Genomic DNA, 17675 nt, shown 5'->3' on the forward strand with positions numbered 1-17675 from the left:
TATCTGTCTAATTTTCCCAACACCATTCATTGAATAGACTATCTTTACTGCATTGTATGTTCTTGCCTCTTCTGTCAAATATTAATTGACTATAAGGTGTGGGTTTATTTCCAGGGTCTCTATCCTGTCCCATTACCTACACGTTTGTTTTTATGAGAATCTCGTGCTGCTTTGATTACTATGGACCTTTAGTAATTTGATATCAGGTAGCGTGATTCCTCCAACTTTGTTGTTCTTTCTCAAGATTGCTGTCACTATTCAAGGTCTTTTCTGGTTCCATAAGAAATTCTGGAATATTTGTTATAGTTCTGTGAAATACGCAATTGTATCTTGAGGGGAGTCATGCTGAATGTAAACATTACTTTGGGTAGTATGGACATTTTATGTTAATTCTTCCTATTCATGTACATGGTATGTTGCCACTTATCTGTATCTTCTTCAGTTTCTTTCTCCAGTGCCTTATAATTTGTTGAATACAAGACTTTTACATACCTGGTTAAATTTATTGCTCGGTATTTTATTCTTTTTGAAGCAACTGTGAATGAGTTGTTTTCTTAGTTTTCCTGAGAGTTCATTATTGGTGTATAAAAATGCAACTGATAGCCCTGGCTAGTTGGCTTAGCAGTAGAGAGTCGGTCCAACATATGGAAATCCTAGGTTTGAATTCCAGTGAGGGCACACAGGAAAAGTGACTGTGTGCTTCTCTAACCCTCTCACACCTCTCCCTTCTGCAGCCATGACTCGATTGGTTGGAGCAAGTTGGTCCTGGGCGCTGAGGATGGCTCCATGGCCTTGCCCCAGACACTGAAATAGCTTGGTTGCCAAGCAATGGAGCAGTGGTCCCAGATGGGCAGAGCAACACCCTCTAGGGAGCTAGGTGGCTGGATTCTAGTCAGAGCACATGCGGGAGTCTGTCTCTCTGCCTCCATGCCTCCGCACCTCTAAGTTTAAAAACAAAAATTCAACTGACTTCTGGCTATTTATATTATATACTGCCACTTTACTGAATTTATTTACCAGTTCTAGTAGGTTTTTTTTTGGTGGAATCTATAGGGTTCTCTATATACAGCATCATGTCATCTGCAAAGAACGATAGCTTCAGTTCTTCTTTTCCAATCTGGATGCCTTTTCTCTTCTTGTCTGACTGCTGTGACTAGAACTTCTAGTACTATGTTGAATAAGAGGGGTGATAGCAGACATCCCTCTCTTGTTTCTTATCTTAAGAAAAATGCTTGTAGGTTTTGCCCATTAAATATGATGTTGGCTCTGTGGGTTTGTCACCTAAGGTCTTTATTACATTGAAGTATGTTCCCTCTACTTGCACTGGTGAGTTTTTATCACAAATACATGCCAGATTTCATCAAATGCTTTTTCTGCATCTATTGATATGATCATATGATTTTTATCTCTCATTTTATGTGGCGTATCATGTAAACTGATTTGTGGATATTCTACCAGCCTTGTATCTCTGAAATAAATCCTACTTGATAATGGTGTATGATCTTTTTGATATATTGTTATACCTGGTTTGCTAATGTTTGTTAAGGATTTTAGCATCTATGTTCATCAGGGATATAGGTCTATAACCTTTTGGGGTGTTTTTTAAAATTTTTTTATTTATTCATTTTAGAGAAGTGGCAAGGGAGAGAGAGAAGGGTGGGGAGAGGAACAGGAAGCATCAACTCCCACATGTGCCTTGACCACGCAAGCCCAGGGTTTCAAAAGTGACCCCAACGTTCCAGGTTGATGCTTTATCCACTGTGCCACCACAGGTCAGGTTATAATCTTCTTTCTTTGTAGCATCTTTACCTAGTTTTCCAATTAAGATAATCCTGGCCTTGTAAAATGAGCTTGCAATTCTTCCCTCCTCTTGAATTTTTGGGAAAAGTCTGAGAATTGGTGATACCATTTTTCTCCAAAAATAAGACATGTCTTATATTAATTTTTGCTCCTAAAGACGCACTAGGTCTTATTTTCAGGGGATGTCTTATTTTTCCATGAACAAGAATTCACATTTATTGTTGAACAATATCAACACTTATTAATATACTGTAGCCATATCATCACAAATATCAGCATAACCAGCCAAACTCTGAATTCCATCAAGAATTTCTCGTGACTCTATTTCCATGTACAACAATCTACCCTGTTTCCCCGAAAATAAGACAGTATCTTATATTAATTTTTGCTCCTAAAGACAAACTAGGTCTTCTTTTCAGGGGAGACCTTATTTTGGGGGAAACAGGGTAGTTCTCCTTTGAATGTTTGGTAAAATTCACCTACTAAGCCATCTGATCCCGGACTTTTGTTTGTTGAGAGGTTTTGATTACTGCTTCAATTTTACTGGTTGTAATCTATGTGTTCAGGTTTTTTTTTTATTCTTCCTGATTCAGTTTTGGAAGATTGTATATTTCTAGAGACTTATCTAGTTTCTGTAGACCAGTGGTTCCCAACCCCCGGGCCACGGACTGGTACTGGTCTGTGGGCCATTTGGTACCAGTCCGCAGAGAAAGAATAAATAACTCACATTATTTCCGTTTTATTTATATTTCAGTCTGAACAACGTTTTATTTTTTTTAAATGACCAGATTACCTCTGTTACATCCGTCTAAGACTCACTCTTGACGCTTGTCTCAGTCACGTGATACATTTATCTGTCCCACCCTAAAGGCTGGTCTGTGAAAATATTTTCTGACATTAAACCAGTCTATGGCCCTAAAAAGGTTGGGGACCACTGCTGTAGACTAATTTTTTGGCATATATTTCTTCACAGTATTTTCTTACATTCCTTTGTATTACTGTGATGTCAATTGTTACATCTTCTCTTTCATTTCTAATATTATTTATTTTGGTCCTCTTTTTTCTTAATGAGTCTAGTCAGAGGTTTGATCTTGTTTATCTTTTCAAAGAACCAGCTCTTTGTTTAATTGACCTTTTGTACTTTTTTTAGGTTCTATTTTGTTTTTTTCTGCTCTTTATTATTTCCTTCCTTCTATTCACTTCGGGCTTTGTTTGTTGTTCTTTTTCTAGTTCCTGTAAGTGTAAAGTAAGGTTGTTTATTTGAGATTTTTCTTGTTTCTTGAAGTACAGCTGTAATGCTATGAATTTCCATCTTAGGACTGCTTTCACTGTATACCATAGATATTCGGTTGATGTGTTCTCATTTTGATTTGTTTCAAGGTATTTTTTGAATTTTTTTCCTTGATCTCATTGTTAACCCATTCATTGTTTAGTAACATGTTATTTAGCCTCCATGTCTTCATGTGTTTTCAAATTTTTTTCTTGTGATTGATTTCTAGTTTCATGCCATTATGGTCAAGAGAAGATGCTTGATATGATTTCAATCTTAATTTATTGATATTTTTTTTGTGTCCTAACATGTGGCTGAGCCACACAGAGAGCCTGAGGACTGATCCCATGCACAAATGGGCTAATAGCAATCAAGACACAATTATAACAGGAGGGCCCACATAACCCACATGGGTCATTCCTGGAGCACTTGGCTCAGGTGATCAAGGAGACAATGCCATAGGGTCCAAAAATATACCTACTACATAAGATCACTCCATGACGACTGAGAGTCATAGTAGATCTATCTAATACAAACATACAGACAAACACAAAGAGGCAGCCATAATGGGGAGACAAAGAAATAAGTCCCAAATGACAGAACAGAATAAATATCCAAAAAAAAGAGCTAAATGAAATGGAGATAAACAATTTATCACACAAAGAGTTCAATGTAATGGTGATAAGAATGCTCAAGGAACTTAGTAAAGAAAGCAGCATGAAAAAGGACATAGAAACCATAAAGAAAAGGACCACTCAGAAATGAAGAATACTATATCTGACATCAAGAATACACTGTGAGAAATAAAAAGTAGGCTGGATGAAGCAGAGGACAGAATCAGTGATTTGGAAAACAAGGTAGAAAAAAAAACATACTATCAGAATAGCAAAAAGAATTAAAAAGGGAACAATTTAAGGAACATTTGGGGCAACACAGAGAGTAACAACATCTGTATCATAGGGGTATCAGAAGAAGAGAGAGAGCAAGGGATTGAGAGCCTAGATGAAGAAATAACACTGAAAATTTTCCCAACCTGGTGAAGGAAAAAGACACAAAAGTCTAGGAAGTGTACAAAGTTCCAAACAAGAAAAACCCAAAGAGGTCCACACTAATATCCATCATATTTAAATTGGTAAAGGTTAAAGATAAAGAGACAATCCTAAAAGCAGCAAGTTACCTTCAAGGAAGCTCCTATAAGACTGTCAGCTGATTTTTCAAGAGAAACATTTCAGGCTAGAAGTGATTGGCAGGAAATAATTCAAAGTGAGGAATAGTCAAGACCTACAACCAAGACTATTTTACCCAGCCAGGCTATCATTTAAAATTGAAGGAGAAATAAAGAGATACCCAGACAAAAAAAAAAAAAAGCTAAAGGAGTCTGTTACCACGAATAGTATTACAAGAAATGTTAAAGGGCCTGCTTTAAGAAGGAGGGAAGAAAAGAGGTACATAGTTAAAAGAGTAAAATGGCAATAAATGAGTACCTATCAATAACCACTTTAAATCTAAACGGCTTAAATGCTCCAATCAAAAGACATAGAGTGGCTGAATGGATAAGAAAGCAAACCCATATATATGCTGTCTATAAGAGACCCACCTCAGAACAAAAGACTAAAAGTAAAGGAATAAAAGCGATATTTCAAGCAAATGGAAATAAAAGCTGGGGTAGCAATACTTATATTTGACAAAATAGACTTTAAAACAAACCAAAGAGACAAAGAAGGACACTATATAATGATAAAGGGAACAATCCAACAAGAGGATATAACCACTGTAAACATTTATGCACCCAATGTTGGAGCACCCTGCTCTACCACTAGGGTCTTACTCAGTGCCTACTACATAACAGGTGCTCAATAAACACACGTAGAATGAATGAATATATTTTTACCTTTAAAATGTATCATGTTAAAAAAGATCCTTCTAAATTGATTAGTTTTATAACGGTCTTTTTACTTCTATAAAACATATTAAGTATTTTGAAAATACAAAGCACAGAATAGAAAATAATTACAATTCTGCTACTCATATATAACTAATGTTAACACATTAATATTTTTTTGCATATTTTACATAGCTGAGTTTATGTATACAGTATATTATCATGTCCATGCCACTAGCATTTCTTTGTAAACATTTTTCAATTAAACTGCAGTTTATTTAAAAATATATATATACACACACATGTATATATCTATACATCACACATACATGTATGTGTGTATATATTTATATATATATATGTATATATACATATACCGTATTTTTCACTCCATAAGATGCACTTTTTTTCCTCCCAAAAGTGGAGGAAAAAATGCCTGTGCATCTTATAGAGCGAAAAATATGGCATTTTATTAACTATTTTAATATACCATTTGGTTCAGAATATTTTTTTTCTTATTTTTCTCCTTAAAACCCTAGGTGTGTCTTATGGTCAGGTGCGTCTTATGGAGCGAAAAATACAATACATATACATATATTTGCGGCATAGCCATACAGAGAAAAAATATTTCATTTCACGTGACTTTAAAATCCAGTAATTTGACTACATGTACATACTGGTATATATTTTGGGGGAAGCAAGGTAGATTTTTTTTACATTAATTTTTAATTATAGTTGACATACAATATTATATTAGTTTCAGGTGTATAACTTGGTGATTCAACATATATTATATATACTTTAGGAAGTAGTCACCATAAGTCTAGAAATCACCACCTGTCATCACATTAACTATATTCCCTATGCTGTACATTATATCCTTGCAACTTATCTTATAACTCTAAGTTTGTATTTCTTACAAACAAGTCTTAAAAAGCAACTTTTAATGGATACATCATATTCCACTATTTGGATATAGCCTAAGTTCTTTAATGGTTATTTTCAGCATTTGCAATAAAACAATGCAGTGATTGATATCTTTATATCACCTGTTAGCTGAATAAATTATTTAAATGGAAATATAGACTATACTTATTATATATTAATTTTAAAAATCACCTGGAAAATTTTACTGAGTTATGAAAGTAAAATACACTGCCATTTTCATTTCAGATCATATCTATATTTCCTAACACACCAGGGTTAATCCATCTCTGGGTTTGTGAAAGAGCTCTGTTTCTACCATTTTACTAGTCTAATCTGTTTTACAGCTTCACACTATGGACAGAGAACAGAAAAGCCAAGATGCTGCCAAACAATTTAAATGATACTGGTATTTACAAGTATTTTTTAAAGTTCTTGCATTGAAAATTGTAGAATTCTAGAATTCCTATTTATCTTTATTTTAGAAGCATAATTGAGCTCCTGAGAAATAAATGGTGTTCTTAGGAAACACAATGTATTAATTCTAAAATTCTATTATTTGGTTCTAAATAGTTTATTATTTATGACCTATTTAAGATCATGAGTAGTTGTTAATAAAATGTTTGTTTATATAACTAGTGGTCTACTGCAGTGTTTTTCAACCACTGCTCTGTGGACCACTGCTGGTCTGCAAAAGAGTTAACCACCCTGAGGCGAAATTAAAATTAAAGAGTCTATAATCATTGGGTCTATAATCTTCATACAACATCAGGGTGGTTAACTCTTTCACGAACCACCACATCTACTACTGCCTGTCAGAACCTCTGCTAAAATCTAGACCTCAATCATTAGAGAACATGAGCATTAACTTAACCAAACTGTACATGGTACTCTAACAGCTTTCTGTCTCTAGAAAAATAAAATATATTCCAGAAAATGGAAGGCTAGGAGAATTAAAAGGAGAAGAATTGCAATGTGAAAATGAACAGTAAGTTCAATAACACTCATACCACAAATTCTTCATCCATTTTTAACGTTAATTCTGCATCATCTTCTGGAATAATTTCTTCTTCTAATTCTTCCACTAGGTATGTTGGTCTAAAATAACAAAGCTTAATATGAGATGAGAGATGAAAATAAAAATTAAGCAGGACAAAAAGGCATATATATACACTGTGATTATTAAGGATCTTCTTTACAATAGATTTTTGTCCTTTTCCACCCCTCTTCCATAATAACTGTTAAATGTTTGAGGTCTTCTTCCTGAAACTTTCTGTGTAAAGAATTATTGTTTATCTACAAATTTATAAGGAAAAAAATTTACACAAATAGGCTATGCCATGTACACTGTTATTCAACGTACTTTCCTCACTTACTAATATACTACATTTAAGTACCTATACATATCTCTTCCTCTATCACTTGTATGTATTCCATTTAACAGCAGTATCATAATATTAATTTAATTAGCAATCTATGGCTGAACATTGCGGTTATTTCTCATTTATTTACTAGACAATATTTCAAAGGTCATCACTGTATATTTATCATTATGTACATACTATTAGAACAAATTTGTGCAAATAGAATGGCTAGGTCAACAACTTTGTACATTTTATTGTTTTGCTAGACATTGCCAAAACTGACTTCTATAAAGTTATACTTCAAACAACAGTGGCTCTATTTCAAGGTATTCACCAATATGATAAACAAACTTAAATCCTTGCCAATCATTTAAGTGAAAATATCTCATTCTTGCTTTAACTGTATTTCTTTCACATAGAAGTGGTTTAATACTGTTTCATGTTTTAATTGGTTATCTGTGTTTCTTTATCAGGAAAATGCCTATTTATGTCCTTTGACCTTTTGTATATTAAGAAAATGAATGCATGGCCTAACCTGTGTTAAAAGTATTTTTCTAGTTTGTTGCAAATAAAATCTTGGTTAATCAGAACTAACAATTCTTATTACACTGACTTTGCAAACTTGTCGTGCACAGATCCTAGCTTTAACGCCACACAGCACATCTCATACACCCCTCTGGCCTTTTAGTAATATTACAGTTTCATTTTTTCACATTTACATCTTTGATGAATCTGAAATTTTTTTAATTTATTCATTTTAAAAAGGAGAGAGAGAAAGACAGAGAAAGTAAGAAATAGAGAGAGAGAAGAGGTGGAGCAGGAAACATCAACTCCCATATGTGCCTTGACCAGGCAAGCCCAGGGTTTCAAACCAGCAACCCCAGTGTTCCAGGTCAGTGCTTTATCCACTGCGCCACCAAGAGGTCAGGCCAGAAATGTATTTCTATAGAAGTAATAAGAAGAGCTCCAGCTTTAATCCAAATTAGATTTCCAAAATCAAATTAGTGGTCCTAACATTAAGTATTAAAAAATCATTTCACCATCAAGATTAACAATATGTATTTCCCATATTAACAATATCCAGAAGCGTTTGGGTTCATTTCTGGAGACTGTTTTAAAAATTCATATCTGGTCTTGGCCGGTTGGCTCAGTGGTAGAGCGTCGGCCTGGCGTGCAGAAGTCCCGGGTTTGATTCCCGGCCAGGGCACACAGGAGAAGCACCCATCTGCTTCTCCACCCCTCCCCCTCTCCTTCCTCTCTTTCTCTCTCTTCCCCTCCCGCAGCCAAGGCTCCATTGGAGCAAAGATGGCCTGGGCGCTGGGGATGGCTCCTTGGCCTCTGCCCCAGGCGCTAGAGTGGCTCTGGTCGCGACAGAGCGACGGCCCGGAGGGGCAGAGCATCGCCCCCTGGTGGGCAGAGCATCGCCCCTGGTGGGCGTGCCGGGTGGATCCCGGTCAGGCGCATGTAGGAGTCTGTCTGACTGTCTCTCCCCGTTTGTAGCTTCAGAAAAATACAAAAAAAAAAAAAATCATATCTGAACATGTTAATAAAATATAAAAATGACCATTTAATATTAAGAAAGGCAACTATTGCAAACCAAATCAATCTTCTTAAAGAATAAATTTCCTATTTTTTAATTACTTAGAATAAGATATAGTGTATAAGCACTGTTCTAGGATTTGGGCATATTTAGATATATATAATAATCATCTATAAATATGTAACTTCTATGTACTTTGCAAATCACATAGCAGATATATTCTCTACTGCCTATTTTAATATTTACCCCCTTTTTCTTTCATATATTCATATATATAAAAGGTCTACCAGAAAGTTCTGTCCGTTTTTGGAATAAAACAAAATACAAATTTTTCTTATCGTCAATAAACTTTATTAAATAATATAATTGCTATTATTATTAATGATTTCTTGCCAACGTGAGGGCAATTTGTATATCCCATTTTTGAAAAATGTTTTATCTTTTGATGCGAAAAATTGAACTAGTGCTGGTTTGATATCTTCTTCATTTTTGAATTTTTTGCCCTTCAAAAAATTTTGTAAGGACATAAGCAAGTGATAGTCGGAGGGTGCTAAGTCCAGGGAATACGGTGGATGCAACAGACATGCTTCTACAGCATTTCTTCCTTGTTGAAATTCGTAAAAATTACAGTGGCATAAATAAACTTTATCAGTAGCCATGGGTACACTATCACTTCACACATAAGACTAACGTGAATCAACTTTGTTTTAGTTAATTTGCTATGTCAGTATGTACACATTAAGTGATAAAAATAGAGAGGCACACATGCGCCAAATAAACATGTGCTTATGTGTGAAACTTGTGATAGAAACAAACAGAACTTTCCGGTAGACCATATATATATATATATTATGAATTATCCAAATCACAATACATGGCCATGTCCAAGAATAGCATATGTCCAGAAGCAAAGGAAGTACAAAATTTAATTGTGGTTGAGAAACCAATAGTTTCTGTTAAATTAAAATACACTAGACAATAGATTTAATAATTTTTAAAAAATGTGAAACAAAGCAGCATAACTTATCACGTCTTGGAATCTAATTGAAGAACTAATGTGAATCATTCTTTATATTGCACTAAGTGGTAATATTTGGGGTTGAAGCATTTAAATTGCCATTTTTTAGCTCAAAAATAAATGAATAACAGTATAATTTCACGTGATTCAACCAGATGATAACCGAAGTTGAGTAAGTTCTGAACAGTACCTATTAGTGGGGAGTAGACAATCTAGCTGAGAGAATGTAATTACACTACTAACAGGAAACAATGTACACACCTTTCCACAGAAATCAGTTCTAATCAATATCAGTGCTTACTCATGTCTTACCTGAATAATGCATTCCACAATCCCTTAGCCTATCAATAATCTAAATCTTCAAAGGACCAAATTTACATTTTCTAATTATAACCTACTTAAATTAACAGCTTCTGAATAATTGATCCCTTCATCCATTAATTAAGCATCTTTAATATACCAGGTGTATGCTAACGGCCATAGAGAATACATGCAGCTCTCATCATTTCTAGCAAGGATGCCAGACCTATAAACAAATGGCTTTAATGCCATGTGATAAATACAGTAATACAAATATAAACAAAGCACTGTCGGGTCAGAGAAAGAGCACTGAACAATGTCGAAGGGGTGTCCATTGGCTTCTTTGGCATTATTTTTGCCCAGTTGCTTTAAGCAAAGGAAAAAAAAACCTATTTAAACTAATATACTAATTTCCCTTAGACCTGCAGCTATCAATTACCTGCTTGTGTACACCATGTTTGCATGTAGAAATATACACAGAGACTTTTAAAAATTTTCCTAAACGGACAAGGATAAACAGTTATAGTTAAACCTTTAAAAATTATATATATGAACTGCAAAAGGATGCAATAATATCAGAACTGGCTTTGAAGACACCAGACATTCCATTGTGTCTATACCAGGCGTGGCCAACAGGTTTTGCTCCCAGGCCAGATTAGAAAGAAAACTTTTTTCACGGGCCGGACAAACTATTAAAATTAAAAAATGTTAAATACAGAAATAATTCATTGAAGTAAACAAAATTTTATTATGTAATTTGTTTATGAATAAGTGTGAGTGAAAAAAATTTTAATATACATTATTTTAATGAAAATATATTTTAATAAAAATATAATTATATACCGTATAAATATCCAAACTGTATTGTAATCAATTGAAACAATATTTAATTAATAGAATGAGCTTGAAGGGGTTATTATCACAAATAAAACAATTATTTTGTTTTACAAACAGCCTGGACACGTTTTCAGTTATCAAGTGCAGCTATTGTCTGTGCTACAGTGCTACTTAATTCAGCACACTTGATCACAAAAATAATGAGTTGTTTGACCTTGGGTGCGCACTGGCAAACTCCGCCTAAAAGAATGTGGGTTTCACATCGCTGCTGAACGTCAAACAGTTCATATCAAATACAGACAAGTACAAAAGTTGTAAATCTTTATAATGAAATTGTTTTAAAAAATAAAGAAGTATCGCAAATCCATTCGACCAATTATTGGAAGTTAACCCTAGATTAGTCACACGCAGAATTCTTTTCCGCATATCACTGTCTTCTTAAATATCTTGACTTCCAATAATCAACGACGCTTCCACTTCTGAGTAGCTGAGATTTTTTTTAAAATTTTTTTATTTATTTACTTTTTTAGATTTTATTTATTTACTTTTATTAGAGAGAGAGGGGGGGGGAGAGAGAGAGAGAGAGAGGGAGAGATAGAGAGAGAAAGGGGGAGGAGCAGGAAGCATCAACTCCCATATGTGCCTTGACCAGGCAAGCCCAGGGTTTTGAACCAGTGACCTCAGCATTCCAGGTCGACGCTTTATCCACTGCGCCACCACAGGTCAGGCCTAAAAATTTAATCGCGGGCCACATAAACTCATTATGCAGGCCGCATCTGGCCTATGGGCCATATGTTGGCCATGCCTGGTCTATACTTGACTGACTTTTCTAATCATCTGTGGCATTTTCAGTTTAAAAAACAGTCAAGAGAAAATACTTTTTATCTGTTTAATTAAACAGCTCTGTACCCTTGAAAGAAAAAGCTATATATATAAAACTACTACTGCCAGGTTGGGTAATTTTTACCTTTTCCAGGTGAAACCAATATATTTTAATGCCTCTTCAGCTAAACAGTCAAGAACATAGCATACATGCTCTCCATAACCCGACTTTAATTTTGAAGGAGGAAAATCTGCAGTTCTCCCCTGAAATGCAAAAGATAAACAGGGTATTATTTGTTACTTATATATAAAATGTCAAAATATTTTAAGCCAAGTACTGCTGAATAAATTTATTACTTCTCTATTTTTCAAATATGATTTAAAATAACTGTAATTACATTGCTTCTTAAAAATCCATCTATTTAGTTTTCTTTTAAATTCACTGATGCATAAAAAAACTACAGGAAAATGAAGACATTTTACTGTCAAAAGTATCAAGTTAAAAGGCAATAACACCTCGTGACAGCAGAACAAATCATCGATATTGTTAGGGTAAAATTCAACAAAACTACTAGCTTGGTGTCATATCATCAAATCCCATAAGAAGGACAGAGTAATTCATCTGTCAAAAATACATAACGTGTGTCGAAAATTCTTATTGCCTATCCCCAGAAAAAATCAGAAATAAAAAGTATTCAGGAAAAATCGGAAATGAAAAGTAAAACTGGTAATGGCCTATTAAATAAAAGTTCTCTTTCAAAACATTGTTTCAGCTTCCTAGATTTTTTTTAATAATTTTTTTTTTTTTGTATTTTTCTGAAGCTGGAAACGGGGAGAGACAGTCAGACAGACTCCCGCATGCGCCCGGCACGCCCACCAGGGGCTACGCTCTGCCCACCAGGGGGCGATGCTCTGCCCCTCCCGGGCGTCGCTCTGCCGCGACCAGAGCCACTCTAGCGCCTGGGGCGGAGGCCAAGGAGCCATCCCCAGCGCCCGGGCCATCTTTGCTCCAATGGAGCCTCGGCTGCGGGAGGGGAGGAGAGAGACAGAGAGGAAGGAGAGGGGGAGAGTGGAGAAGCAGATGGGCGTCTCTCCTGTGTGCCCTGGCCAGGAATCAAACCCGGGACTTCTGCACGCCAGGCCGATGCTCTACCACTGAGCCAACCGGCCAGGGCCTTTTTAATCATTTTTAAGGAGAACTAAGTATCCACAAATTTACTTCTGAGACATATCAAGATTAAGAAAAATATTCCTCTGGGCTATAAAGGTTTTACACTGAGGAATTTTAGAAGTGGCATTAATGTTACAATGTCAATCATTTTGAGGTTTTAACTGAAAATAAATCCAGATGTAATTTTATATATGTATCTGTGTATGTATATGTACATATTATATGGCTAGGTAGATAGATATTCACAGAGAATCCGTCTAAAAGGCTAGCATTTATGTTGTTAAATTAATAATATTAAAATTCATAACTTGAACACATGCAGAAAGAAGAGAGTTGTTTACACTTACAAATGATCGAAGCTCAGATAGTATGTTAGATATTATTGCACTAGGGTCATCATATTCTTGAGGCTGCTCAAAAGGGCGTCCTGCTTTGTTAATCAACCAAGCAGCAAGAGTGCAAAACATGTAGAACTGTTCACCAGGGTTGGTAGGCAGTGCAAAATAGTGTCTGTTCAAAACAAGAGCGGAGAGTGAAATATTGCAAAGTCTATAGTAACTAAAAGAGGTAAGTCCAGAATTGCCAAAAAACTTTTTTTTCAAATAGTTTTAAAATCAAAAGACATTGTTAATTCACTCTTTGAAATGTTTAATAATCCTCAGCACTCACGTTCCAAGTTTTTAATAGACAGGATTAGGACAATAACTACTGTATAAAAAATATTAGATCCTTACACTCGGAAAACGCAGGACATGTTAAAAAGCTGAGCATACAGAACTTTTGCCAAAATAATTTATGTTTCAGGAATAATTAATAGGAGAGTACTTCCTGGAAATGGTAATTTACAATCAAAAGAATCTCAAAATTTCAAAACAAATACCTTAATTATTATTCATTATGCACTTTTACATTTTTTTACAATGTTATTGGTATCTTTATTTACTGTTTCTAGTCTATCAGCTACATTAAATTATTGTTCTCGTCTTGGCTGCATATTTGAATTACCTGAAGAACTCATCAAACTATTGGTACCTGACCAAACAGTTCTTTCCTCAAGAATTAAATCAAAACTTCTGGAAGTGAAGCCCCAGTAATGGTATATTTTAAAACCTTTCTAGATAGATCTAAGGTATGGCCAGGATTAAGAAACACTGAAAATCACATCCCCAGTCTAACAAATCACAAATATTTGTTGATTTTTTTTGCTAACTCACCTAGCTTACTAAAAACAGTCTATGAAGATTAATATACCTAAACATGCCAGGAATAAAATTTACTAGCCAACAACATTCAATTCAGTTTGATTAAAGATCTTATTTTGCTTCGTTAATGTGTAGCTATTACTATTATGTTTATAATTGTATTTAGTTATTACAGCTATTTTTCATTAAAATCAGCAGTCTGCTTCATGTTTCCAATTTTTTTCCCTGCAGGATAAGTATAAATAGCTTGGAAGATAACAGAAAGCAAGGAAGAAATAAAGGCTATGAAGTTCCTGCAGATATGTTTACAACCCTCTTGAAATACCTACTGGTAACAACTCAACTTTCCCTTATTGATTGATAACTCCAGGAAAGAGGAATGGATTCTGACACATTCTGTAGACAGACCTATGATCGTGTTTCTGAAACATTAGCATGCATCAGAATCACTTGGAAAACTTGTTAAAATACAGACTTCCAGGCCCCACGTCTAGAACTTTTGATACAGTAGACCCAGGAAGCGACCTGTGGGATTGCATTTCTAGTAAGTTCCCAGGCAACTTTGATGTTGCTGGCCTCACGACCCCACTTTGAGAACCATTAAACTAAGATATATCCATGCAAATCCATAACTCAAGATCCATGATTCAAAGTACCCTACTGAACTCCTGAAGAAACAGTACAGAGGATATATCAATAGAACCTCAAGGCTATTTTCTGTTAGTCTGAAAAAGATACTTGGGGAAAAACCCATTCTTTAACACAGAAAATGTTGATCAAGCAACACTACTTTTCTTCTAACTTTTCTCCTATTATGGACTGACTTTGCAATATGCACAGTTAACATAAAGCTTACATACCTTATAATTCAAGTTACTGAAAGAGAGCAGGAATGAGATCAAAAGTGTGGAGGGAAACTGAGCCATAGAGAGAAAGTAGTACAGATTCTTAACCTAAATTATCTCTTATACACTAAAGTAAACAAATATAAGCATGTATTAATGTGAAGGAAAAGCTATAAAACTTACTTGATCTATCAACTAAGCTACACTGATTGGTGGAGAAAGTGCTAGCTTTGTTCTCAGCAACCAAAGGCACCGGCTTCAGAATATGATGCGTTTTTCCCCACCAGAAGGGCAGTATTTAGGTTCTACGATAAGACAATTCCGGTAGTTGTCATTTCATTTATCTTTCCCAATTCTCAGTTTCCGAGAGGACTGTTACTGAAAAGGCCAAAGTTCTTTAAACCGTGACAAGTAGGCAACAATTTTACTAACTGCACAGGAAGTGCTCAACAAGGACCTGTAGCCACGGTGACCAGCTGGAGGGGCAGGTTCTCGCAGTGGAAAAAAAAACTGGAGACAGTTCTAAAATGATAACGGCATTCATCTGTGGGGATGAAATTATGGGTGATTTAGTATTTTTCTACATATTTTCTTGTGTGTGTGTGTGTGTTTAGTTATCTACAATAGGTATTTTATTACTTTTGTAATCATAAAAAAAAGTTTGATTTGTGGAGGTGCGTTTGTGCTTTTAAAGACAAGGCAAGCTGTCTTCCGATCCTTTCTCCTGTTCCAACACTTTTCTCTCTCTATTCAAATCCCCGAGGACAAATCCCCGGGAGCTCCGCGGCGGCCCTCCGTCGCCAAGTCTGGGGCCAAGTGCCCTTTCCTGGAAAGGAAGAGGGAGGCAAGCGCTTGCTGACCCGCACTCGGCGTTCCCCGAAAGGCCGGCGGAAGGCATCTTCCCTGGGCCTCGCCAGCACCCAGGCTCCGGGGACCAGGGCACCCACCTGGACGGGGGCTTCAGGTTGTTCTTCCGGAGGAATTCCTCCTCATAGCACAGCAACTTCAGCTTCTCCACCAGGTCCTCCATCACCACGAACATGTGGTAGGCCGCGCCGGGCCCCCGCTCTACGACCGCCTCTCCTGCCCCTTCGCCTCGGGACCGAGACACCCCATCCTCCAAACCCGCCGGCGAGACCGCTGCCCCGGTGTCCGCCATCGCCCAACGGCCAGAAAGAGCCTAACGTCCGCTACTCCAGCCAGGACTGCGGCAACCGGTTACCAGGGGACCGCCGGGCGACCCGTCACCAGGGAAACTAGACTCCTCCTCCTTCCCCGCCCCGATTTTCTAAATTTCCTCCAACCAGGGCTGGCTTTGTGTATTGCGTCATAGGACCCGCCCCTTCCTCTGCCTCTAGGGAGGAAGTGCCTGGGAGGCAGCCACGCCCACGGGGCGGGGCTCCAGCTCTGCAGGCTGGACCGTAACTCCTCCCGCTGCTGCTTTAAATCGAAGGGAGGGTCCGGGGGAGTGTCTGCAGTGCATTCCGCCTGTCTTTGGCTGTTTTGAGGTGGATTAGACCTGGTGGTTACCAAGGAGAGCTCAGTGGGCATGAGTCATCTGGTAGCAGTTTAAAAGATTAAAGAAAAAGGAACAAGCAAGCGTTGCATTGAAGGCTACGCTAGCTCACTGGTTTCCTTTTTTCCTTCTCAAAATTGAAAGTTTTCACAGTTGTTAAGATAGTCGATATTATGAGGTTTTCCTTTACCTCTCAGCAACTTTTCAAAGGAAGGATCTTTCTTTTTTGTCCCCTTAAACTTAGACTTTCATTAGGGAATGTTGTGTTTGATTTAACAGTGTATTATAAGACTAGAATTACTATTCCCTGCTATTACTCCAGCGCTAGGAAAAGGGTTGTTGGGTGGGGGAGAGGGAGGGAAGAATGGCAGAGGATGAGCAAAAAGGAGGCATTGGGAAGGATTTGTTCTACCTCATAATCAAGAATTCTAAACTCATATCCATCTGCTGCTCCTAATCTGTTTCAGGCTCATTGCATATAATATAAAGTTTTAGCATTCCTTGTTAAAAATCAAAATAAATTTCTTGAAAGAAATTAGCTGTCAGGCTAAAGTCAGTATTATTACTGTACTCTGTGGCTATTAACCGAGAAAATACAAGAAAGGGGGCAAAACCACAGCTTTACAGTTCTTAAAGAAGTCTTGTGTATCAAGAAGTTTTCCTAACAGCTACATAAAAAATGAGGGAAGTGGTAGTTGCATGGAGGTTTCTTGGAAGACAAACACATACAGCAAGAAATTGAGCATGTGTTTGTGTTTGTAATATAATTTTTGAACAATCTCTGATCTCTTATTGCCCCTACTAGGGAATAGAGAAGAGTCACCTTTTCCCCCCCAAACTATAAGAGAATTCATTTAGAAACTCACAAATGTAGAAGAAATGGGCTCAGAAAAGAAGTTAAAAAAAGTAGGACCCTTGATGCTTAGGAGAGAGAAGGGTAAAGGTAATGTACCTGGGGGAAGAGGAAGGGAGACTGGGAAGGTATGAGGTGAGGTGTGCTCCGGAGAGAGAGTACACTGGGTCCTTGAGCCTAAGTGCTTTAAAGGGTGGGGAGTGCCGCGAACCAGCACTGCTAGTAATTCCAGGTCCTGAGGGAGAACGATGCAGAATGAAGAAATAAAATTAAAGAGAAATAGGATGGGATCAGATGCCTCTGCCAGCTGATGGCAAGACAGAAAGAGCTC

At 36.7% G+C, this 17675-nt stretch overlaps 1 protein-coding gene across 1 annotated transcript in view; it reads right to left on the bottom strand.

The window, feature by feature from the left end:
- Nucleotides 1-16218, bottom strand: part of IFT57 (intraflagellar transport 57) — an 84858-nt gene extending 68640 nt beyond the window's left edge. The window contains exons 1-4 of the mRNA XM_066347396.1: nucleotides 15923-16218; nucleotides 13276-13438; nucleotides 11903-12021; nucleotides 6887-6974 (exon numbers count right to left, since the gene is read on the bottom strand). Coding sequence (XP_066203493.1) covers nucleotides 6887-6974; nucleotides 11903-12021; nucleotides 13276-13438; nucleotides 15923-16134 — 582 coding nt within the window. The 5' untranslated portion in view covers nucleotides 16135-16218. The remainder of the gene's footprint in view (nucleotides 1-6886; nucleotides 6975-11902; nucleotides 12022-13275; nucleotides 13439-15922) is intronic.
- Nucleotides 16219-17675: the final 1457 nt, after the last annotated feature.

The sequence above is a fragment of the Saccopteryx leptura genome, chromosome 8 (assembly GCF_036850995.1).
Source record: "Saccopteryx leptura isolate mSacLep1 chromosome 8, mSacLep1_pri_phased_curated, whole genome shotgun sequence".
Classification (NCBI taxonomy): domain Eukaryota; kingdom Metazoa; phylum Chordata; class Mammalia; order Chiroptera; family Emballonuridae; genus Saccopteryx; species Saccopteryx leptura.